Raw genomic sequence first — 26,564 nt, 5'->3', positions numbered from 1 at the left:
TCGCTCCCCACACAATGTAGCTTTTGGTAATCCATAAACCTCTGAAGGTGCACTTCAGATCTGAGATCTACTCAGGTCTACCTTAAAAGGTTACTATAGAGATTCATAGAGAAATGAACAAGATTCCTTAGGGTTTAAGATCCCTTTCATGCAATCAGCAGATGCTGCTCTGAAAAGACTGGTGACAACCAAATGTAATCCTTTCATTACCTACACTTTATAATGCAAACTCAACAAAAGGCATATGCCATTAAAAAAACAAAGACCTCCCCCAACTATGGCACCCCTTGCTCCACATAAGTGATGTGGCTCCATCTAATTTGAAGCTTCCCCAATATATTAAATACAGCCCTTGGCTACCAAAGAATGTTCACCCTGGATTAAAAAGAGAAGAACTGCTTAGATGCAATACAAAAGAAGCGATAAACCTCTCTGCACTGCACTTTCTGAGAACATGGGCAATGGCTCTTGAGTTTCCTATCGCTACTTTCTCCAACTAAGTGCCAATAGTGGATCTCCATTCTTACATTATTTCAGAAGACTTGGGAAAGAAGCTGTTCAAAGAGTAATACGTGAGTAATTGACGCTCTGATGCTCAAGGCCTCCCCTCAGAGAGCAATTAGTTAGTGGGTCCCTTGGTTGATACACCAGCATCATGATGAGCTTCCAAGTAGGTTTCTTACTGTGCAAGCACAAATAACTTTCACATTCAACCAAGAAATCTTCAATCCATTACTGAGAACTGAGCATTTAGCAGATAGCTCTCCTATTTAAAAAAGTCTGCTTGCCCCAAGCTAGTACCTTTTGAAACTCCTGAAATTGCTGTCCCATTACCACCAGACAGGAAGGTCACTGTAAGTGGGAAATGAATCTTTAGAGTACCTATAGTAGTTGGAAACTGCTGAAACAGACTAGCCAGTTTCTGCAAACAAACAGCTGTTTCCATTATTATGTTCTCAGCATTTACCGGTAATCCAGAGCAAATCCATAGTGAATACTCCTAAATAGGAAATTTGTCAGTCAAAACAGATTAACCAATTACGGAAAAGTTATCCTGAGAGAGGAAGAATGATGCTTTGGTTCAGTGACTGTATTCATGTATTGCCAATCCGTGGTTTAACCATGTTCCTTGACTAAAGCTAGGCTGGAGGGGGGTCACACATAACGCTGTCACAAATAATCATTTGCAAGCCTTAATAGCTGGGTTTACCTATCACACTAAATCAGAAATGAGCATTAGACTTGACGTATCAGCCCAGCCAGTGTGCCAGAAACCAGAAACAAGGCAACACATGTGAAAGGAAGAGAGGGACACTGGAACACCACCGGGTCAGCGTTTACTGCATATGTCGGTGCTGGAATAAGACAAAATTGTCTGAGCAGAAAGTATCCTGAATAATTGTACGCATGAGTATCAACAGTTCAACTGGGAGTTAAGAATACTGGTTAATGAACACGTTCTAATGAATACACTGGACATTCTTCAAAATGACAAATAAATCTTCACCAAAGGACGAGTGGAAAGTTGTCCCAATAGATTGAAAGACACCATATCCTTCTGGGCAGCTTTTGATCCTGCCGCCTGCTTGACAGAATAATACCCCAGTGGTTAATTTAAAAAAAACACATATTCTCTGCCTGCAGAGTTACGTTACAGAACAGGAGATGTTCTTCAAAATAAGCGTTGCACCGTGGCAAATCTCCACTGCAAATGTATGGCATGCAGATCAGTCAATAATCTGCTGGAGCCCTCTGAGGCCAACATTCAGAAAGCAAGAAGGATCACAATGAGAGCAACACAGGCTGAACCCAAGACTAAAGGTCTCAGTTGTGCTTTCTAGCTGCCAATGCCGCAGCCAAACTATGCAGTTTGGCAGAATCAGACTAAGAAGGCAACAACCATACAAATTTCAACGCATGACTCAAAGAAGGAAGAATTGAGGATATCTTATTTCCTTCTTCTTTCAGTTACGCTTATTTCTCTTTCAATGTTAAATAGGGCTGACAGATGTTTACTGAGCAAACAATAAGTTGGGGGAGGGGGGGGAATCCAAAACCTCACTCAGCGTCATCAATTCTCTTTAATCTACAAGCCAGCTCAGCAATAGGAATCCACCCAGTCAGTCATCAATGACTTCAGATGATTTACTCTAAACACAAGCATTTGTCTACAATTGGTAGGTTAGGAAAAACTTTCAGAAAGTCATAGTATTGGTGACATTGCTACTTAGAAACCCGTGACAAAAATTTGAAGAAATTCATGTTTGTTTGAAATTATCAGCTTCAGGATTTCCTTTTAGGTATCATGGATAAAGAACTTGAAGGAAAATTCAGAACTTTGTTATTATACATGTTGACAGTGGTGAGAATGCACGAAAATGGAAAGACACACTCCCACAATGGAAGTGGAGCGGGAGGGGGGGATATAAAGGTGAAGGGGTTAAGAGAGATGGTAAAACAGACTGCTTTATTGAAAGAGACAAATTTATCTACTTTTGTTTCTACTTGGAAAGTGTTTCTGGACTTTTTGTTTGAAACTGAAGAAAATGAAACTTTGATTTTAGATTTTGATGATTAGAATGATTTTGTTATTATAGAAACAGCTTGAAATGACATGAAATGTAACGCAAAAGGTTGCGGTTGTACTTTTTTGTATTTTTTTTTACATAAGGTCTTTTATTTTTTCATTTTCATAATATATGACCCACATGTATAGTATTACGTAGACAACATCGTATGGTATTATTAAATGTTCACATCATTTTGTCTTGCCATCAACTCCCCAAAACAATTATTGGCTCTTCTGCTCTCCATACACCATATTTGTACCTTATCCATCGCTTTCTTCTCCCTCTCTCCTCCGCCTCCCTACCTCCTTTCTTCCCTCTCACCCTTCTCTTCTCTACTTCCCCTTCCTCTCTCCTTCTCCTCTCTCCCCTTTCCATACCTTCTTTCTCTCCTCCTCTTCTCCCTCCCTGCCCTCTCTCCTATCCCTCTCTTCTTCTCTTACCTCTTTCCTCTACTCCGCACTTTTCATCTCATTTACTTGGTATATTTCAGCTTTTGAGCGAACTCCATTTATGTTTATGGTATTTATAATTCCTTTTCAATATACATATTTAATTTTAACATATATCTTCCTCTTTTTAAAAAAAAGAGAGAAAAAAAGTATACATATATAGTCATTGTGCTTTTAAACACCCGTCCCCCAGCCTCATTTTGGCCAAGATGTAGACCTGGTTACAATTCCCAGCTATTTTCATCATTATATTTATATAATTATGCATCCTTACACCCCCCCCCCCACCTTGTGATTCTGTCTTTAAATCTCAATAGTTTCCCACTGTAAGTATATTTCATGTTCCCTCTCCATTTTTCCATATCTTGGTTTAGGTTACCCTTAATCGTCTATAAATGGTAGTCCTTACTGTTCAATGTTCATTACAATTCCCTTAATCTACTATATAGAATAACAAGTGGTACACATCTCACTTTGTTCATCATTGTAGAAGTTCTATTTATGTCCATGTTTCGTATATTTTGACCCATGCTTTATTGTCCTTCTATTGTCATATTCAATCAATTGGCAACTCAGTTTAATTATCATGTATAAAAGTGAATCACAAACCTCTGCTTTACAATCTCCCCATATCAATTTCATATCTGTCCATATTCCACATATTTTAACCTTTATTTAATTATCTTTCCATTATCATAATCAATCAGTTAGCAACTTAATTTTATTGTCATATTTAGGAGTAAACCCCTTATATCAGCTTTGTATTTTCCCATATAACAATTTCTAGTTGTCTGATTTTTTCCTAGTAAGTCTTTTGTCCCACTTCTCTATTCCTGCTCCCTTTTCTTTGTTTTGACACGTCCACCCTCTTCAATTTCCCCCAAACCACCATCAAATAAATATTTTATATTTCCCTTTGTTGGGGCGTAACCTCCATCTTCAATTTTCCTTATGCCACTGTCAACCTCCGAAACATCTTTTGTCTGCTTTTTATTTCCTTTTGTTGGGACACATCACTCCTTTTCAATTTTCCTTACACCACTGCCAAACCCAATGGAGTTTTTTTTTCTGCTTTTTATTTCCAACCGTTTCTACCCCTTCATTATCTCTCCCCCCCTTCTTCCTTCCCTTCTTCTTTAAATACCTGCTTCTCTGAATTCAGAATTCTATTTAGGCTTGATTTTAATGATTTATGCATTTTTTTTTAAATTTCACATAGTTCTTCAAACTCTCACCTTTCCATAATGTCTAGTTCCAAAGTTGCAGTTAATTATACAGTTATTATTTCAGAGTTCTGGTCCACCTTAAATTTATCTAATTCAGCTACTGTGGAGAAGAATGATGGGAGCCATCTTGTCTTTTGTTCTTCCTTGATGTCCAGTTCCAAAATTGCAGTTAGTTATATAGAGCTTATTTCAAAGTTCTGGTCCACCTTAAATTTAGCTAATTCAACTGATATGAAAACGGAAGAGAAGCTGGAGCCATCTTGAAGTTTTGCAGAAAAAAAAGAAAAAAAACCTTTGTATTTTCCCACCTCTTGACCTTGTTATTATTTTTCCCCTTGCCACTCTCCCCCTCTCGTTGGCCATAGTTGCTCAAAATATATCAATTGGAACACACTTGCATACAGCCAAATCCGGGTATGTTTCTTTCGCCCCCTGCTTTTCCAAGTTCTGATTTATGGCAGTTGGCTAATTAAAACTTCCCGCACAGGCAAGATTAGGTTATCAGTTGTCAGTGAGAAAATAGTGCTTCTTTCTTGATCTTTCTCCGTTGTTGCATTCCACCTCTTATTAATTGGAGTTGCTTAAGATATATTAGTTGGAAGACATTAGGACGAAGTAATTCCTTAGGAATGTTTGGTTTTTATTTCAAATCCAAAACCAAATTTAGAGTTTGCATTTGGGTGGTTTTGTCACTTCTCTGCTTTCTCCCTTTCTGTCTGAATTGTTTCAAACCATTCTTTTTTTTTGGGGGGGGGGCTAGTGTTTCAACCCTCCATTTTCCTTTCTTTCGTTCCTTTCGCCAAAATCCAGATCTGTCTATTAATATTATTTGTACTCGTAAGATTCTTTGCCTTTTCCAAGTTTTGATTTATGACTGTGGGTTAAATGAATATTCTTACCGGTCTTTCATCTTGTCCTCACACTCCTGTTCAGTTGCTTTGGCTGGAAGTCACCTTCTTGTGCAGCCATGTTGCCATGCTGCCGCCCCTACTCTGATTCAGAGGGCAAATCTCCAACCTGCAAGGGACCTATTGCCTCTCCCTGGGTCTGATGAGATGCTGCTCCTTCTTCGCCCCCCCACTCCAGGGGGATTCTGATCCAAAAAAGGATCCCCAGAGTTCCTTTGTCAGACAGTGTTCATGTGAGGCTCTTCAGAGCTCAGATTCCCCACGTCTGTCCAGTTGGAGAATTTCCTGTAGAATCCTACTTTTTTTGTATTTTACTGCACTCAAAAAAGGTGGAAGTCATAAATTCCACTCTCTTTGCACTTCTCTCTTTCTCTTAGTTTTCTAACTATTTTCCCTGTATTTTTATCTTACAATTAATCTTAATAAAATTTATTTTAAAAAACCATGAGCTTCAAGACTAAAAATGTCCAGAATTTCTAATAGGAATCACCTTGGTTGATAGCAGGTGATAAACCACTTAGCAGATAGAAAGACTCTAGTCTGAATGGGAACATTTGTTGCTCAATCTATGGAACAATTTAAATAATATATTACTGAAACAAAGTTCTAGAGACAGTAGGTTTCTCCCTTCCCCCAACCACTGAGCATGTTTTAAAAGGGATTCTGGCAGCTGGCTTCTATGCTTATCCCACTTTCATCCCTTTTAAGCAGGTTTGGCAAACATCTGTACCATTCCCAAAGCCTGTCAGACTAAAGGAGCTAAAATCGACCACAGGGAGCCAATGCCTTTCTCCTGCCACTTTCAATGCCTTAAGATCTTTAGCCATCCCTCGTTCTAACTTATTTTTTTTAAAGGTTTTGCGCTGTCTTTGCAGGGCTGTGTGCTCCTGCTTTCTATTCCTCCTTGGTGAGAGGCCAACTCATTAATGGGAGACCACAGAGAATGGAGACAACAGCCCCATCTGACTGCGTCATCAATTCTCCTGGGCATCATCCAAGTGGAATCAGAGCTCCCTTCTCATGTGGCTGGGATGTCCGGTCTCATGCCTGCGCCTACTCCAGCTTGGATCCGTTTCCCACATCTGCACAAGCCTTTCATAGATGCCTGGGTCTAGCCAAAAGCATCCAGAAAAGATTCCCTCAAGTTGCTCAGAGTAGGAGAATGAAAAATAAAGAACTCAGAACTGAGCTTTTGAAGAAAGGAAAACTCTCCAAGATGGGATGCAGTGTCACACAGCAGGCTACCTCCCCAGTAACTTAAATATAGCTTCTCTTCTCTGGTTTCCTCCTTGACGTTTCTCTGTCCAGCCCAGCTAAGCAGGCAACACTCTAATGACAGCTCTCTAAACTCGTCAGAGGGGCTTGCCAAAGAAAATGGATGGAAAAGAAAAAGGGAAAAGAGACTGTAGCAACTGGATACAGGAAACCGTGGAAAGAAATCTCCATTTGCTTATTAACATAGAGATAGTGTATTTATTCAGAAATTAGATATGCAGAGCTCAGCTGGGCTCATGCTCTAGTAAGCATTCAGTGCAAGGCTGAGGCTTTATGGAATTTTTCAGTTGGAAAATAGTTAAGGATCATGCAATGGAAATGAAACCACAATGGCATAAGCCACAAGGGCACAAATCTATGCAAGAAAGAAAATTAGCTCTTGTTACAGAGGCTTGATGGAGTTTCAGGCAGGAACCGGTCTACGTCATCACAAATGGAAAGTAGGGAAACTGGACAATAAGCAAAGCAACGAGTAAAATCCACCGAGAGGTGTTTTTTTAAATGCACAAATCCTTAAATAGGTTTACTGATATGTATTACCTCCATTTCCGCAACTTCCTTCTAGGTTTGTGCATGACAAGTTCGGCACTGATTACAGAATATATATATATTTTCAACAACTAAAATACCTTCAAGATGTAGATGGAAAGCAAAATCCGAAGAACGCCCCCAAAGCAAGCTTAATCTCCAATCCTCACCCCACTCTTTCTTTCTAAGTATCCTGATATGTAAAATGCAATTCCCAGAATTCTCAACAATGGGTACTCCGTATATCTGCAAGGTATCCAGGAGGGGGAAGGCCTGCTATAACCACACACAAAAGCCTTACTGAATTCAATTGAGATTTAATACTGAGAAAACATGCAAGGAATAAATGTTCCACAGATCCTTCCATAAATCACAGCTGATGGAACAAAATCTCCAAGTTCAGGATATATGATGGCATTCTTCTCTTGCTTGCTTAAGTGTCAGGCCTTCACTGTGATCTTTTGTTCTCCTACTTGGAAAATGGAAACCTATTCTGCACCTGGGCATATATGCTATTTGTGCTCAGCATTTTGCCCATCTTACAAAATTGCATCTACAGAAGTGGGTTCTTGACATATCAATTTATTTGTCAAGCACCAAACAGGTTTCCTACAATAAATTAACCGCGTACACAAATGGACTTGCTTGGGCTGTTCAAAATGTTGAAATCAGTATCAGACATTTCTTTAAGAAAAACCACAGACGGTGGGGCCCAGCATGGCGTGGGAGGATCGAATTCTCGCAGCCCATTCAGTTACATGGAGCAGCCTTAACTCCTCACTTTCGGGGTCTGAAGAAGGAATAGTGCTGCAGCTTAATGCAGGAATCTGAAAAGTATAAGGAGCCCAGTGTGTCTCACAGTAGGAGGGGGTCACAGTTACTGGTCCTATAAATCTAATTAGGGAAGAGGCCAACATAGACAGTAGGTTTAGTTAAAGTGCTGACCGAGAAACCATATAAGGATAAGGTGAGCCAAGTTTGATTATGGTGCCAGGTTTTTTGGTTTTAATATTTTTTATTGTATGTACATAGATGTAGTTTTATCTCCTGATTAAGGCATCATAGTATAAGATGGGTGGCTGTATACATAAATAAAAACCAGGAGACAGTGAGTTCTAGTCCTGTCTTAGGTAAGAAAGCCAGTTGGGTGAATTTGGGCCAATAATTCTCTTTCAGCTCAGCTCAGCTCACAGCATGTTTATGTGGCAAAAATAGGAGGGGGAAGGAGTGTTAGGTATGTTTGCTTCCTAAGTTACATATTAAAAAGTCAGGATATAACAACAACAACAACAACAACAACAATTCTCTATTCACAACAATGTGAAGTTATAGCGGCCAGTTCTTTAGCTGATTTTGGCCTTGTATCAAGTTCTTCCCCAAAACCTAGGATGTTGTAATGTATTGGTGTAGTATCTGTGTGGATTGAAGCATTGTGGCCTTTTGCAATCAACAGATGGAAATGTTGTCAATGCGCAGATTTACTAAATGTCATTCAAGATTTTTTGGTATGGCAATCAGTATTTATTTTATCTATCTATCTACATCTATCTATCTACATCTATCTATCTACATCTATCTATCTATCTATCTATCTATCTATCATCTATGAATACGTGTATATGTATGTACATATATGTGTGTATATACATACATGTACATGTTTTTTATTTTTTATTTTCATACAAATAACCACATGTATATCATTACATAACCAACACTATCTTGTATTATTCACTATTATATCAATTCATCTCATCATCAACCGCCAAAGATTATCATTAGCTTTTCTGCTCTCGATACCCCATATTTATACCCTACCCATGACTTTCTTGCCTCTTCTCCCTCTCTCCTCCTCCCTACCTTCTTTCTTCCCTCTGTCCACCCTCTCTTCTCTGCTTCCCCTTCCTCTCTCCTTCTCCTCCTTCCACTCCTTCTTTCTCACCTCTTCCCTCCCCCTCTACCCTCTCTCCTAACCCTCTCTTCCTCCTCTTCTCTCTCTTCTCTCTTCCCCACTCTTCATCTCATTACATGGTGTATTTCAGCAACTGAGCACGCTCCATTTAATGTTGATGGTGTTAGTAATTTCATTTCAATAAATATCTTTCATATTAATAATTTTAACATATATCCTCCTTTTTAAAAAAAAAAGTATACATATATAGCAATTATATTTTTAAACCCCCCCCCCCCAGCTTATTTTTTGGCCGGTGTGGGCCTGGTTACAATTTCCAGCTATTCTCATCATAATATTATATAATTATACATCATTACATGCCCCAAATTTTTAGTTCTCTCTTTATAATCTTAATGATTTTCCATTACAAATATATTTCAAGTTCCCCCTCCATTTTTTCCATATCTTAGCTTACATTTAATTATTTTTTACAATCCTTGCTATTCAATGCTTATTACAATTCCATTAATCTGCTATATAACATGGCAAGCAATATGCACCTCACTTATATTCATCTTCTTAAAAGTTCTATATGTATCCACATTCCAAATATTTTAACTTACATTTAATTATCTTTTCATTATCATCCTTGTAATTCAATCAATTAGCAACTCAGTTTAACTATCATGTAAAAGAACAAATCACATACCTCTCATTTATATTCCATTCATGTACATATGTGAGTATGTATATGTAAGCGTGTATGTATGTATGTATGTATGTATGTATGTATGTATGTATCGTGTGAGTCTATATATATTTATAGTTTACTTCAAGTAAAATGCCAAAGAAGAAAAGCATGCATTGAGTGATTGTGTAAAATATAGCCAAGAACAACAATTAATGCAAATTAAAATTGGAATTTATTTTTTTAAATTATTTTAAAATAAAGTTTTATTAACTGTTTACTATTACATTTATTTAGTGCTTAATAAACATCGTGTGGTCGGGGTTATTATAAAATTGGAATTTATTATATGTACAGTGAATATCGAAATAATGTAATTAAATACTTGAACAGAAAGCTGGCAAGTTAAAAGCATTTTATGGTCAATTTCTACAAAAGATTGAGGGGAAAGGGAATAAAGATAAAACATGACAATGGCTTACAACTGGAACAATTTTAAAAAATTGAAAACTTGATCTTGGATATGCAAGATCAACAATTCGAACGAATGCAATCACTGAAAAATCATCATAATGATTCAAAATGAAGATTGCACAAAGAGACAGAAGAAACAGTAGATCATATACTCAGCTTGTGAAAGAAGATTGCACAAACTGAATATAAATGATGACATAATACAGTCACCAAAATGATTCACTGGAACATCTGTAAAAATTAGCATGTACCACTAATGAAAAATTGGTGACAGCATATAGTTGAAAAAATAGTCGAAAATGAGCAAAATATTGTAGGATCTCCAAATACACAGTGATAAAGTTTTGGCTCATAACACACCAGATATAATTCTGATTGAAAAGAAGAAAGTGTGGATAATTGATGTGGCAGCATCAGGAGAAAGTAGAATACAAAATAAAGAAATGGAGACGATCACAAAGTATCAAGGTTTGAAAACTGAAACTGAAAGATTATGGCATAAACCAGCTGAGGTGATCTCAGTGGTTATTGGCACCCTGGATGCTATACCAAAAAAACTTGGGCAGCAGTTAGAAAAATTGTCCATTGACAATGTCAATTACAAAAGGCCACTCTACTTGGATTCACAGTTCACACATATACAGTATTATACCAATACATTACAATATCCTAGGTTTTTGAGAAGAACTTGGTCTATATGAAGACCAGTACCAGTTAAAGAATTAGCAGCTGTGATTTCATGGTTTCACTGATACAATATAATAAATAAATACAATTTATTTGCTTTCAGTCTTCATATATTTGTGAACTTTTCTTACTGTAATTCCACACTTGTTGGCCCTGGTTGCTCAGCCAACATTCCTGAGTTGTGTAGTCCACTTGTCACCAAATGCCCAAAAACACCAACACCTACCATTGTTTTTTTTGGGTCAGGTGACAATTGATCTGGTATAGGTAAAGTGGTATGACAAAGTAACAACAATGGTGGTGCATTGGAATATCTGCAACAAAATTCCATTTATCTTCAAGCAGAACTGTTGGGACCGCAAAATAAACAAAGTAAAAAAAAATGAAGAAGCTAAAGTGCTTTGGCATTTTAGAATCCAAACAGAGTAGTGCCTGACACATAAACACCCCACGCTTAACAATTGAGATAAGACAAAAAAGTCTGGATAGTGGATACTGCAGTATCCAGAGACAGCAGAATGGAAGAGAAAGAACTGGAGAGAATCGCAACATACGAAAACCTGTAGAATGATCATGGCAAAAGAAAGCAAAGAGAGTTCCCATAGTAATAGACATCTTGGGTACAATCTCAAAACATCTGGAACACCACTTGAACACCCTCAGCACTGACGAAATCACCATCGCTAAATTGCAAAAGACGGCTTTACTTGGAGCAGTGAACATCCTACCCCCATAACTTTAATGTTTGTCTATTCTGGTCCTTGAGAAGGACTAGATAGGTGGATAAAAAATGCCAAATCCAATCCAAACATCTGGCTGATTATGTGACCAACTGCAATAGTTATCAGGAGTCAGTGGAGGCCCTTATGAGAGGGGTAAACAGGGGCTCCCCACTGAAGTAGACTCCTTGATGAATGCTGTGGTAATTGTGTGTCTTCAAGTCAGTGTTGACTCCTGGTAACTACGTGAAGTAGGTCCTGCAGTTTTCTTGGCAAGATTTTGGGAAATGGTTTGCCTCCCTCTTAGAGCTTGGAGACAGTGACCGGCCAAAATGGCTTTGTGCCTAGGGTAGAAATGGAACTTTCTGGTTTCCCACCTATTGCCTTAACCACTAAGCCAAGTTGGCTCTCACCATGAATAGTACTGCCCTGCATATGCTAAGAGACCAGAGGGAGTCAAGAGACCTCACTTGACTTCACTTCTGGTGACCTCACCACATTCCACAATCCTTTGAGGTTTTTTCATTCCACAATCCTTTGAGGCTTTTTTTCTTTTACTTCCCCCAAGTACTCACCAGGCTGGACTCTGCATAGAGTTTTCCAGATCAGCCAAAGTGGCTAGGTGCTGTCATCTGCTATGATTGCATTTGCCTATGGCACCAAAGTCTTGGCAAAAGCATCACTAGGAAAACAGGGATAATAGCTGCCAGGGTAGAAGAGTGAAACTTTGCTGTTTGGGTTTTTTAACGGGAAGAGTAATATTTTATTTTGGGGTAGGGTTTTTCTCAACATCCACATACTTCTAGTGCTTGCTATACTTTTGATATTTAAGAGACTATAACAGCCACAACAACAATCACTGTTGGTGAATTGGGTGGTTATATAAATTTGTTTAATAAATCAGTATAGTGGCTATATCTGCTGGTGCCACGATATGTCAGTGTGGATGTGAGGTGGGGTTTTATGGATTTCATGTAATGGATTTTTAATGTTAAAAACTGCCCAGAGTCACTGTATGTGAGTTGGGTGCTCATATAATTATGATGGGGATTATACTGCATGTAACCTGAAGAGACATAGTTGAGGAAGCCTGAACTAAATGTTTACCATGCCTGGTCTCTATGGGTCTCCAATTACAGCACATAAACATGTCACAAGATAGAGATGTGTATGGTATATTCATATTCACAGATAGGGGACAGAAGGCTTTTTGGATTCTGTTCAAATCCGATACTGAGAGAGAGAGAGCTTTATTATTTTCTCTGGAGAACCAAACTAAAGAGACAGATACCAGATCAAAGAGACCACCTAGATCTTCTGTTCTGTTGTCTAGATCAGTGGCCCACCCAATCTTTTGGACACCAGGGACTGGTTTTGTTGAAAAATAATTTCCCACAGATTGAGGGGGTGGTGGGGTGGTTTCACACAGTATACCTATCGGATTTTTCGGAGTATAGGACGCACCTTTTTCCCCTCAAAAAAGAGGGTGAAAATCTAGGTTAAACACCGAATACAGCATTTTTGGCCTCCTAAAACCCCAGAGGCCATTTTTTGCTCATTTTAGCCCCCCCCCCGAGTACTCTACAAGCCTCCTAAAGGCTATGCATGCTCTTATTTTTTTTAAAAAAACTGGCCTATTTTTGAAGAAAACGGGCTGTTTTGGGGAGGTCTGCAGATTGCAAACACTTTTTTAAAAAATTTGCCTCTTCAAAATCTTGGTGCGTCTTATACTCTGGTGCGTCTTATACTCTGAAAAATACAGTAGATCCTTGCCCAGGTGCAGATGAAGCTTTGCTTGTTTGCGTGGTCTGGTTCCTAATGGGATGTGGACTGGTATTGGTCTGTTGCCTGGGAATTGGGGACCCCTTATGTAGCTCACAATTAAAACCGTCTGCCTCTCTGACCACAGAGCCATTGTGTGAACCTGACTGTTTGCTTGCTGGTGTTTCATTACCCAACTAGGTAACATCATCAATGTAGTAATTATGGGGCTTGCTTCCTATTTATATACATTAGTTTGCCCTGCCACTGTGGGTGAGAGTGTGGCTTTCTCCTTTATAACAACTTGATTAGAGCATTGTTTTTAGGAAGCAAACCGTACACTCACTAGCACTGAAGTCGTTACCTAGTTGGGTAATGAAATATCTGCTTGCAAACCATCAAGCTCAGAGAACCCAAAGGACTGCAGAGTTCAACTCTAAGCTACAAATATTCTCCTCCATAAAGCCCTGGGTCTGGCCCACTTGGGTACAGGGCTGCAGGAATTCTGAGATTATCCTTCATCCTCCTGTGACCCCCTAATGTAACCCACTAGCCCTCGTTCTTATCATGTAGCCACTCTCACATAAAAATGTTACAGATACTTAATACTGTAGCATTCAGGTACTATTTAAACATTCTAATTACATTTTATGCAAAGCAACAGACAAAAAAAGAAATTTGATGGGAAATTGCACATATTTTCGAAGGAAATGGAGGGAAAATGGAGGTAATCAGGAAGGAAGGATCAAGAGTGACCCCACAGGGGAGAGAAGGTAAGCTATGACTGACCACTTGCCCAAGGCAGATATGACTTTGATGGGCAGAGCCAGTTAGATCTTATGGCAGATGGTGACAGGCAGACCTTTTGGCACACGGCCCAGAGATTTTCCTGCTCAATATGCACGCAAAAAGCAGTAGTACTTTGCTGAGAAGGGCTAAAGCCAGCAGCCACAGATATGTTCCTGTCCTCGCGAGGCAGATATGTTTCCCTCCTCATGAATGCTGTTCCTTCCAGCCAGGGGACAAGACAAGGAAGGGGCTCCAGGACCTCAATGGGTTTATTTCCAATGAATCTTGAAAGCAGCCAAGTGTGAATGGGCATTTAGTGGCATGGAGGGCACCAGAGAACTTGCAACCCTCTAGCCAGAATAAAAAGAATTTATTGTATCCTCTTCGTTATCTATGCCACTTCTCAACATATGTTTCAGATAACAACAATTCCAATCACGGCATACAAACACACACACACACACACACACACACAGTACAGCAATGCACAGGAAAGACACTCAGAGAAGGACTCAGTTCTTTCTGCAGTTCAAGAGTTGGCTGCCTTGCCTAGGTGAGCAACACAAGCTCATTTTGAAATATAATGTTATCCAAAATATCAATGAAAATGATTGCACTTTGACTGTGCTTCACAAACTCAACTTTTCAGAGTTCGCTGGGCCCCAACAGAGACAACAATTACTTGCTTTACAAGACCATAACTGAATCATAATTTATTCCCAGTGTCCTTCTGTATCAAAGACTAAATAAAAAGTAACCACAACACAGTAAGCTAAATGTGGCTGGATGGTTTATGAATGACATTTATAAACTACTGCAATTCTGAAGGGCTCTGGACAGTTGTGGTTGTACACAACACTGCTTGAGACTGATTTACAATTGAAAACTTTGTTGGTGCCAGAAACATTTAAATTCACAACGACCACCAGACACTCTGACCAGGATCCCCAAAGAAAGAGATTAAATGGGTCTCACTCCACTTCTTGTATCCTTCTGGAGAGGTGGTCCCATCCACCATATCCAGAACCTTACCGTGGCCCCTTTTGGAAGCAGGATAAATAAAAGCTCGAAGGAGGCGGAGAACGGGAGCTCTGCTCTGCTCCCCCATCCCCTGCCCAAGAAGCCAGCTGTCCGCAGACCCCGTCGGCACAAATATCTGCCACAACCAACTCACGACCCTTGCAAGGCGCACCACCGCAGGCTTCCTCCCTCCTCCCGGAAACTCCGAGGCTGAATGGACCCACCTCACTGACTTCGCTAACAGCCGGTGCCGCTTAATGTCTTCCTCGCTGAAGGAGAAATGCATGTCCACCTCGGCGGCACGTTGGTGACCCGGCGGGAGCCCGAGGAACCGAGGCGGCGCGAAGGCCTTGGCTGGCATGAAAGAGCACGAGGGAGAAGCCGCTCATAGAGGAAGAAAGGCAGCCCTGGAGACTTGGTGCCGGAGCCCAGAAGTCGCCCGGGTTTCGGAGTGGCTGCCGCGGTTCCTGAAAATCCCCAACGCGCTCGCCAGCGCCTGGGACTTCAGGCTGGAGGAGGAGGAGGCGCTGGCAGTGGCGGTGACTGTGTTTGGGGCGGAGGGGGCGGAACTGCGATCTAGAAAGCCCGGCGCCGGAGTGCAGGGTCCTGCTGAGGAATACGGAAAAGTGGCCAAAAGCGCAGAGAGGGCGCGGGACTCCCGGATCTCGGAAGGCGCAATCGTCTTTTTGCCTCCCGCGGGAAAAGCGACCCCGCGCTGTCCTCCGCGAGGGTACTACGGGGAGAAAGTTGGTAAACTCAGGAGACGGCGCGTGTTTTGCCTACAGAGGCCCATCCCTCCCCCTCCAACTTAAGCCTGGCACTCCGGAAAAACGCTCTCCTGTCCGCATAAACAGACCATGGGTGAGAAGACAGATTTCCTTGTTCCTACCGGGAAAGAAATCCCGTTGTGGGACCCCTTTCCTTCGACCCAGATTCCACAGCCAACTGTTACAGCCAAAGCTGAATACGGAGCTTATCAGTTCCTTTTCTTCACTTGTTCTTTTGATACCAAGCTTAAAATGCCACTAAGCATGTGCAGATTTCACTGCTCTCTACTTAGTAACGCCAATTCTCTATATTTCGGTTTGGAAAAGAGCATAAGGTCATTCTTTCCTCTTTTGTTTGCAGTATCCAACTTGACAATCAGGAAAATATCAATATGTATAAGAATATAAACATTCGTAATAGTTTGCACTACAGCAAATCAACCCTTCAATGGTCCCATGTTACTTCTACCTGAGAGACCTCCCATCTGCTCTTCTCCAAATTAGGAAGGGTCTCTCAACATTTTAAAACTGCCTAGCTTTGATGGGGACTATCCATGGGGCTAGGAAACATATTGGCCTAGATGTGATGCATGGAACTTAACTAATAGTGACTTAACAATGTGTGACTAGAAGCTGACTGGAGTATCTATCATAGTCAAGAACCAATGTTAAAAATTCATATACTGCAAATACTGGCATCACAGCTTTCCACAAATGATGGGTGAGCATTCTGGTCATCTCTGCCACTGTGCAACAATTGAGTAGTTCTTTAAAGCAGCCACATCTTTTTCCATGACTTGGCTGCTTTAAAAAGTTGCAGACAGATGCTATATTTTTGCCTCTGCACGAAGCTGCAAGGCTTTATTACTTAAACATTTAATTGCCATTGGTTAGCACAATAGCTACATTTTGATATATATGCACAGTCAGAATATTGAAAGAGCAATAATTATGCAAGTTTTATTGCTGTTTCATTCTTTGGAATATTACTGAGTTTTATCTCAAAGACAATAAGAAAAGGCTTTATTTTAAAGTATGGTCTGCAAATATTAAAGAGGAGTGAGAACATAGCCCATAATCTGCTTCCAACATTAACTAGCCATATTGCTGTGGGCAGTGTCTAGCTGAAAAGGAAAGCTGTGCCATTAAGGCTTAGCACTCTGAATTCTACCATCTCCAAAAAGGAGAATCCTTGCATTGTTAGATCCTTGTCCGCCAGATATTTTTCTTCTATAAAAGCCACTTAAGCCCATGGCCAATCCTTGCAGCTGAGAATTGGAAGTGCTGCTTTCTATGTATGGAATCACATACGTCATAATCAGTAAATGAAAACAATAGTTATAAATAAGCACCCAACTGTTGGCAGAGAGATGAAACTGCACATGTAATCCAGAATCCTGATGCAAAGGAAAAATCCTCCTTGCCACAATGCTTTACGCGTGTACTTTATGAAGTAAAACCCAGGAAAAGCACATGGGAAAAACAGCGAATCAAGAAAAGGCGTCAGAGAAAAAGAAAAGGAAAGAATGTCTCCTATTTTCCTGGGGTCAGGATCGAAATACTCCAGTTCATGTTTTGAAACATACCTCCCTAATGTCCCACCCACTTATTTACTGAAGGGTGACCACCAAGTTCTTCCTCAGGAGGAATCCATCTGCCACAAGGTTCCCTCTGTGCCTCTGGTTGCGGAGGCGAGTAAATGGATGAGACCGGCTCTTACAGGGTGAGTTTACCCACTCTCTTGGGACAAGGTGAACCTTTCCCTTACATGGGGACAAAAACACTCGATTCTCTGCCTCCTCTTTGTCAAATCACATCCTAGTGACACTTTGTTCTAACCAGAAACACCCCCCCCCCCACTCTGTATAGTCGGAGGGAAGGAGGAGGGTGTCTCGGGCATCAATCATCCAACGGTGACAAATAATGCCTGTTCAGGAAGCATGACCGAGTGAGAGAGGCTGGAGACCCTCATGTCCCTAACTGTAAGTTTAATTCAGGAACAGAAGCTGGAGATCTTCACCTTCTCTTTAGGTTTTCTGAAAATATATGGCTGGCCACAGATAACAGCCTTTCAGCTACTGGGTGGACCTTCAAATGTTGCTAGTTGGACTTGGTAACCACCTCCACCCCCATTCTACAAAGACAGCTCGTCATGGTCCTACAGGTAGTCCTCAACCTACAACCACAATTGAACCCAAAATTTCTGTTGCTAAGCGAGATGGTTGTTAAGCGAGTTTTGCTCCATTTTATGACCTTTCTCGCCACAGCTGTTGAGGGAATCACGGCGGTTAAGTTAGTTAGACAATTGTAAAGTGAGTGTGGCACCCCCATCGGTTTTCCTTGTCAGAAGATCGGAAAAAGGTGAGGACTTGAAAGTGTGAAAAATGGTCACGTACCACTTTTCTAATAGTTACTAAATGAACCTATTCAAACCGTCACTAAATGAGCTATTGTAAGTCGAGGACTATCTGTGTTCTAGATGAGGGGACTGGAGGCCGAATTGCATGATGAACGTTGCAGGAACTGGGTATTTTCCAGTCGAACAAAGAGGAGGACTAGGGGTGACAGGATAGCAGTCTTCCAATATGTGAGGGGTTGTCAAAAAGTGGAGGGTGTGTGTGTGTCAACCTATTTTCCAAAGCACCAGAAGGCAGAACAAGAAGTAGCAGATGGAAGATCATTAAAGAGAGATCCCACCCAGAACCAAGGAGAAATTTCCTGTAGATGAGAACAAGCAAGCAGTGGAGCAACTTGCTTCCAGATATCGTGAGTGCTCCAACAGTGGAAGTCTTCAAGAAGAGACTGGTCAACCATTTGTCTGAAATGATATGGGGTCTCCTGTTTGAGCAGGCCATTGGACTGGGAGACCTCCAAGGTCCTTTCCAAGTCTGTTGCTCTGTTACCTTGTGCTGACTCTCAATGAAACTCATTTGATGCATGGGGGAAGCCTGTTTCCTCAACCTATGGCACTGATGTCTCTGCTTCTCCCTATACAGAATTATGTGTCAGCAGGACACTGGCTGCTCTCACTTAAAGCACGCTGCTGCTGCTGCTGCCACTTTCTGCTTAGCACCGTTTTACTCGGCTGCCCTGCAGGCATCATTTTTACTGGCTTCTATTTCTTACTACTTTGTGCATCCAGATTGCAGGCTTGCTAACAAAAAGAGGCAAACCAAGGATGTAGCAACCCAACTCATGAGCTCCCATTGCTGGGATAGGGCCCCCTAGTCCATCCTGCAACTCCTGCCAGAGAGAGACAACCTGGGTGGGCTGGCTTAGAGGCTGGGTGTCTCTATGCTCAGAGCTGACTTGGCCCCCCGAAAGACAGGAAGTGCCCTCGGCTTGGCTTAGCCGGACTGTGTGGGTGAAAGTATGCAAGCCGCTTAATTTGTACCCTCTGTGGAAAAAGCCTTGAAGCCCCATCCCTGCAAGCTGAAAACTTGCAGATTGAGATTCCTCCTCATCCGGGATTTCTCAAACCTCATAAAAGGAGAAGGCAGGGCGGGGTGGGGGAATGCGGGCCCAGGTCTAAGGCAATAATTTGTGGCGCTTCCTGAGGCTGAGGGGAGGGGGTGGCACAAGGAAACGGGACAGCGGGGGGGTGGGGGGGTGATCAGAGGGGACTCTTTCCGAGCTCTCCAAATTCGTAATGCGTGTTGATTATAGATATCCTTTATCTAACGTTATCTATGTTAGGGCTTACCTAACCCTAAACTCAGGGTCAAATGTCACTGAGAGTGAAACTTGTTTCCTGATTCTAAGAACAAAAAACGAAAGCAACCCAACACACACACACAGACACACACACACCGCAATGCTCATCAGCATTATCTCTACTTCCTGGCTTTGCCCCTGAGTCACTTTGTGAACCTTAGCGAGTCACTTCCTTTCATTGTGCAACATAATTATCTCCCTTAAAAACCTACAAAACCTCTGGCCCCTTAATCCACCCCCACTGAAGCTTCGGCCCACAGCAGGTTACATGGGTCTTGGAATGAGTGAGTAGGAGGGTAGAGAATCAGCTCACGGCTGGCCTAAAGCACCGGGTCTCTTACCTTGCCACTGCGCTCAACAGCCCTGATAACATCAGGTAGAGGGGAACTGTAAGTTCTCTTAAATTGCTCAACCTTTCTGGAATTCCCCGTCATCTTTTGGCAGAAAGAAGAAACCCTTTCTAGGTCACAGTGAGGTATAGTGGCAGCCGTCCCTTGACCTTGGATGAACCAAGTTTTAAGCCATGCCTCATTCCCCCCACTCTCCGTAAAAGGTCAGAGGCCAGCCTAAGCACATGTCAAGACTCATTCCGGTGAGACCGGGCAGTGTAGAAAACAAACAAAACAAACCCGTGGTTTCCATTTCAGATAGTTCAGCCATAATACCAGAATACTGGATTGGTTTAGGACTTGCCAATAGATCTCTGCGTTATCGTTAGAGAACAAGCAACAAGGTCAAATGGCCTCTCTGACTCATTCCTAGTTGAAAGGGCCGCCTTAGCAAGTTGCCAGAGAAATGCTCACACCCTAAAGGCAACAGTAGCACCCCTGTAAGTGGCAGCCCTTGGGATTCTAGTGTTGGGATGCACGCACACGATTGGAATAAGGGCCATGAAAGCCGGTACAGGCTTGTAATTTTCAGATGCTAGCTAGAACATCGTGAAGACGCCATGCTTGGTGGGTCCTCCTTCTCCATGTTTGCTACAAATGCACGAAAACTGGATGTGAGGAAATCCTCTCTTGACCGCAGATTTAATTGGAGGACTAGGCAAGACACTCTTCTCAATCTACTTGGTTGTTGCAGGAATAAAATCAGGGGAATCTCCCAGTCACAACAACAACAACAACAACAACATTTTTGCTTGCAAGGTCACAGTTGGCTTCAAGATTCCCAGGTAGAAAGTAGTAAGCTAATACATACGTGTGCGCCAGATTTCTCTTCAAAAATGTTATCAAATTCTCCTTCTAAAAAAATGAGTAGAAGAATTAGGAACTGGAACATCTGTTTCAAGTATTGTATGTTTGAAATCGATTATTACATGCCTGCGGGTACTGATTTTGCTTGTGGGGCTGATTTGCATATATTTTTCACCATAAAGGGCCTTACACAAAGAAATTCTGGTGGTCCAGAAGGATTTGCTATGTGATGTGCTCGTCCTTACAGCCAGGAGAACTAAGCAGCTTTCTTGGATGAGAAGCAAGACGTCTTTAAGGAAAAACAAAGGAAGTCCAGTTGCCTCTTGAAAAAGCGCCTTTGGGACAACTATGACCTGGATGACTGAAAATCTCCATAGATATTTCAAAGATCTTGCTGCAGAATTCACACATATTTCTTAAACATTCGTCTATAATCAATAGAAATAATGTTCTGTGTTTCAAAATAAAAACTAATGTTCCAAGAAAAGCAGATTTAAAATAAATAAATAAAAGATTCCTGGAATGGAAGAATGAACTGCGTGGTGTATCTAATGTAAAGACTCAGCACAGGCCCCCTCCTTTCTGTTTCCATTAGACTGCAGAAGGCAACATCTAAAACCTCCAATTTGGCTGCCCTTCCTGAAGAGATTTCTGGTGTGTGTGGTCTCCAAAGATAGCTAGCTGCAGTGGGTGGGAAAAAGGAAACCTCAGCAGCATCTGTTTGGCTGAGACCTCATAGGTCATGGGAGATGGAAGAATGAAACAACATCTTCATTTCATATATTAGCTGAACATAACATGATGATATTACTGCAGTTGTTTTCTTAAGTCTCATAGCCAAGAGATAGGGTATTTTCTGTTAAAAGTAAAAGCAGGGAGGGGCAGGAACAATTAAGCTACATTAGAAAACATGGTGTCCCTCATTGTTTATAATTACTATTTGACAAAAACATGTCTTGGACTAAATTTGCTTCCACTTGTTTCTGGGAGAACATTTGTGTGGTCTTTGCTCATTAGGCCAAATCAGATTCTTCCTCTATCATCACCATTCAAGGCAAGGCAAGAACCATCTCAAAGACTGTCCAATCCATGCTGAAGTGTGTATTTCAACCATAGTATGCATGAAACTGACTAAAGCCATCAAGAAGGTTAGAGAGTACTAGACAGCCTTTGGCCCATTGGGTTATTGTTTCAGACATATTTCTTTATACTGTAGGAAGTTAAAACCCACCCCTCTGCTAGAAAACTGAAATATCCTGGGAAATATTAAGAAGGCAGAATATTATATTTCTCTGGATGTGAAAAGGGAGAAACATGTTTTTAAAGACAGAGTAGTTCCCTGCAGCTTCCTGTCCCCCTACTTTGTCAATAAGCCATTAAAGCCTGAGCTAGTCTACTTTACATAATAAAGGTAGGATTAGCCTTCCACAGAAACTCACCATATGGCATCTGGAAACTCAATCAAACTTGGGACTCAAAAAAAAAACAGCCTAGAGAGTTGCCCCTGCATGGCCCCATGGGAGTCTGACAACCAATCAGAATACATTTCTTACACAGGAACAGGAAACAGAGAGGTGGGGCCGAACAGAGTATAAAAAACCCAGCAAGCCCCTTCTTCTTTCTCTCTTCTTCACCCAACATCTGGAAGCATGTGATCACCTTTTCTGTTCAAGACCTCAAGCCATGTGGTCCTGTCTACCATTAAACCATCTTTCCAAGCAGCCTCCATGTTCCAGTGTCTTTTTCCCCACTTGGAGCTGAACCCAGAAAGACATTTCTTCCAACAATACAAACAGAGAAACAGAATAACCATGGGTGGGTAAAAAGACATGGGGAGCAGGAGCAACTTCTGATTTCTTACCAGCTTTTCCAGTTTCTTTTTGGGAAACTGGCAGGGAGCATCAGAAATCTTCCTTCCTTCCTTCTATTCCCTCCCTTCTCTCGGGTAAATGGTTGCTGCTGGGAGAAAGGGATTGTGAGATTGGCTGGGAAACTTTTGCCCAGGTAAAAACCATGGTAATGATAGTTTTAGTTAGACAGTTTTAGTTTAGATAGTTATATAAATATGAAAAGGAATCCTAATGAAGTTCTGCCTTCATGAGTGTAGAGAAAGTGCATTTTCTTGCACCGAAATTAACTGGCTCTCTAGATGCATAGAAGATCAAAGATCTCTCAGTTCTTCATGTCAAGATCTTTTTGTAGCTGACATGATTAAATGTATGCACCTGTGAGGGTTATAAACAGGCGTAGGAAAATGCCCGGCTTGCAAAATAACATTTAACATTGAAAACACAATGTCCTGGAATAGAATGAAAAGCATCCCGAAGAGAAGCAGAGGAGAGGAGCCCCTCCATATGGAGCCCTTGCTGCACAAGGATATCAGGAGACGGCGTTTTAAGAGCTCCCCCTGAAGCCCCTGAAAGAATCAGCTAACAGACAATATTAATAGCTAATAACAGCTGAAAAGTCAGCTCATAAAAGTCAGTTTCTCCAAAGTACCCGAGGGTAAGACCAGCAGCAATGGGAGAAAACTAATCAAAAAGAAATTCAACCTAGAACTAAGGAGAATATTAATGACAGCTGGAACAAATAATCAGACTTGCATCCCGGGGTTGTGGGTGCTCCATCAAGATCATTTGCCTGGGATCGTACAGGGTCTCCTGCCTGAACGGGGTTGGACTGGAAGACCTCCAAGGTCCCTTCCAGCCCTGTGATTCTAGGAGTATATATACAGTATATAGCATCCCTTTCTGAATTTAAAAAAGGGGGGAAGCAAACATCAGGACTAGTAATTTTGCATTATGCCCAGCTTAATCCTGTCCTCTTCTGTGACCAACTACTGAAAGGTAGCAGTTTCGGGGGTGGCTTCTCCCACATCTGTGTTTTGTATAAGTTTGAAATAGTCCTAGAATAAATCGCCTGAATTGAAGCATGGCTATGGGACTGAAGGACGCTTCATTTTTCTTCTTCTTGACCAAAGCCCTTTCTTCACCATTTTCTTTTGTTTGTTATAGCAATGGTAGGAAGGAATGACTTAAAAAAGAGTATTCCTCCCAGAGCGCCACAATCCCACTGATTTTAACCCAACTAAAGGAGTTTCAAACACAATTCTATATCTTGTACACTGGCTCCTTTGCTCACACAACACCATAGCCATTAGGCCCCTAGAGTGCCATAAATAACTAGCCTGCATGCAGCCATAGTCTACAGACTCTGATTGTTTTAATTACGCCACTTCATAAATAATGGTCAATAAATCAATAAATGTACATTTATTAGGGCTGCCAGATCTGGAGCGTAGGAATTTGGAGGAGCACCAGATGGCAGCAAAGAGTCTAATAGGGTAGGTATCTTAATAATAATAATAATAATAATAAATATTTATTTCTTAGCCGCACCCTCTCCCGAAGGACTCGGGGCGGCGTACAACAAAACATATGAAATAAATATGTGTACAAGACAAACAAATGACAGAGACATATACCAAGACATACACAGGAGGAGGTCAGCTGATGAATAAAAACAATTAAAATACAGTGTTTAAAAAACCCCTAAATAATTAAATATAATTAAAATACCCAATTAAAAACCCGTCAGGAGCGATATGGTTAAATCAAAGTTGAGCCAGGCCAGCTACTTGGAATAGGTGGGTCTTAAGCTTAATACGAAAGGAGCGGAGGTCAGTGGTATTCCTAATATCCGGAGGGAGGTCATTCCACAGGGCTGGGCCCGCCACAGAGAAGGCTCTACTCCTAGGCGCCGCCCCCCGACACTGTCTAGTGGACGACACCTGGAGGAGGCCCTCTCTGTGCGAGCGGATTGGTCGCAGGGATGTATGGGGCAGAATACGATCCCGCAAGTAACTAGGTCCTGAGCCATGGAGCGCTTTAAAGATTGTTATCAAAACCTTGAAACGCACCCGATAGACCACAGGAAGCCAGTGCAGCTCGCGAAGGAACGGTGTCACATGGGAGTACCTAGTACTCCCCATAATTACCCGCGCGGCTGCGTTCTGGACCAGCTGTAGCCTCCGGGTGCATTTCAAGGGAAGCCCCATGTAGAGAGCGTTACAGTAGTCCAAGCGAGACGTCACCAGCGCATGAGTGACTGTGCATAAGGCGTCCCGGTCCCGTCTTCATTCCATCCATCCATCCATCCATCCATCCATCCATCCATCCATCCATCCTCTCTCTCTCTCTCTCTCTCTCCCCTCCCTCTCTCTTGACACCCATCTTGTTACAAGGTGACTCTGAGCAGCTTGCAATGTTAAAAATAAAACAACACAACAATATGCATTCAATGAAAAACTGTTAAAAAGCAAACTATAATACTCTTTGCTGCCACCTACTGCTCCTATGTACAATTTGGAGCCGAGATCTGGGAACTCTTAAGCTTTAGGACACAACTTAGTTCTCTTCATGGTTAATGCAGAGCAAGGTTCAAGTTTTCAATAACCGGGACTTGTAAACCGACCTTGTTTTAGGGGTAGTTGAAGAAAATGCCAATGTGGTATAGCAAGAAAGATACTGGACAGGAGTGAGCCATGTTCTAGTCCAGCCGTGGACAGTCACTGGATGACTCTGCCTTGCTACCTTGCCATGAAATTGTTGTGGGGATAAAACAAAATACCCCTGAAAGTTCTCCTTCTAGAGAAAAGCGAGTTGTAAATCTAAGAAATATTTTTACATGCAACAGAGAAGCCTGGGATGTGTTTACCATTCTACAAATTCTACAGAGCTGTAAAATATTTGCTTTGGAGCATTTCCTTCTTCCTAAGGTTGAAATTCAGCAGTAACCTTTAATTCTCAGGGATGGGGTACTTAGGAGGGGATTACACAGAGAGAGAGATGGGGAGAGGGAGAGGGAGTGTGAGAGGGAGTGTGTGCGAGAGAGGGGGTGAAGTATCAGGGTTTGCTTTGAAATGACACCTGAAGGAAAACACTTCCAAAACCCCATATCTCTTAATATAAGATATTTCAAATTTTGAACAGAATGAAAGAGGAAAAGTGCCAGAGGTCTGGTTACACAGATGAGTTTGTACTGCCCTCTAATGGATATAGTCTGCTACTACAGACTAACCAAGACTAAACATCAATTTTAATTACTATTCAAAAAATTAGTCGTTGCAAGCTTGTTTTCCTCCCAAAAAGTTTGTTTAAGAACATATTTTCTAGGAGGAAAAGAGGTTTGCAATGACACCCCCCCCCCCAATAAACAGCTCACTACATGCAGGAGCCAACCACCTGGGAATCTATATGAAGTCTACAACAGTCCTAAGGCTTTTGTTATAAACATGCAAGTCTCTACAGGAAAATATTCCATTATGTTGGTAAATGTTGAAGGCTACATATATGCACAGATTTCATTCCCATATTTGAACAAAAGTCAGTTTCAGCACCTTAGCATATTTTCATACTTATAACTGCTATGCTACCTCAGTAAAAATACACAAAATTAACTATGGTCTAATGAGCTCTGACAGGTGATGCCAAAGCTTTCCAAATAAAACACAATTAACAATTATACCCTGAGACAGAAATTACCAACTGGAATTTCTCAGTTCCCCAATTTCAGTGACTAAACTGGCTGTTATTTTGTTTTCCAATCTTACTTACCATAATTATTACTCTTTGGGAAGCAGAGTGAAGGATCTCAAAGCCATCTAATAAATACAAGGACTATATCCACTCTACTAAATTGCCCAATAGAAAATCAACTCTCAAAAGTCAACTCTTTTAATACGGACTGACAAAAACCTGCAGAGATTAGAGATTAACAGAGTTGTAAGGGACCTTGTAGGTCATCTAGTCCACCACCCCCACACACAAGGAGATCCTACACCATTTCCAGTCTCTTCTTGAAAGTCTCCAGTGATGAAGCTCCCACAACTTCTGAAGGC

At 41.4% G+C, this 26,564-nt stretch overlaps 1 protein-coding gene across 3 annotated transcripts in view; it reads right to left on the bottom strand.

Annotated features, from left to right (window-relative positions):
- PDE4A (phosphodiesterase 4A) overlaps positions 1–26,564 on the bottom strand; it is a 338,473-nt gene that overhangs the window by 79,079 nt on the left and 232,830 nt on the right. The window contains exon 2 of one of the 3 annotated variants that reach the window (XM_081954840.1): positions 22,527–22,624. The exons of 1 other annotated variant lie outside the window; for it this stretch is intronic. In XM_081954840.1, the coding sequence (XP_081810966.1) occupies positions 22,527–22,624 (98 nt within the window). Of the gene's footprint in view, positions 1–15,212; positions 15,531–22,526; positions 22,625–26,564 lie in introns of those variants that run through there. One more of the 3 variants, XM_081954839.1, reaches the window with a different exon arrangement.

Source organism: Natrix helvetica, assembly GCF_964273705.1.
Source record: "Natrix helvetica genome assembly, chromosome: 1".
NCBI classification, from domain to species: domain Eukaryota; kingdom Metazoa; phylum Chordata; class Lepidosauria; order Squamata; family Natricidae; genus Natrix; species Natrix helvetica.
This window is presented reverse-complemented; position numbering and strand designations above follow the sequence as displayed.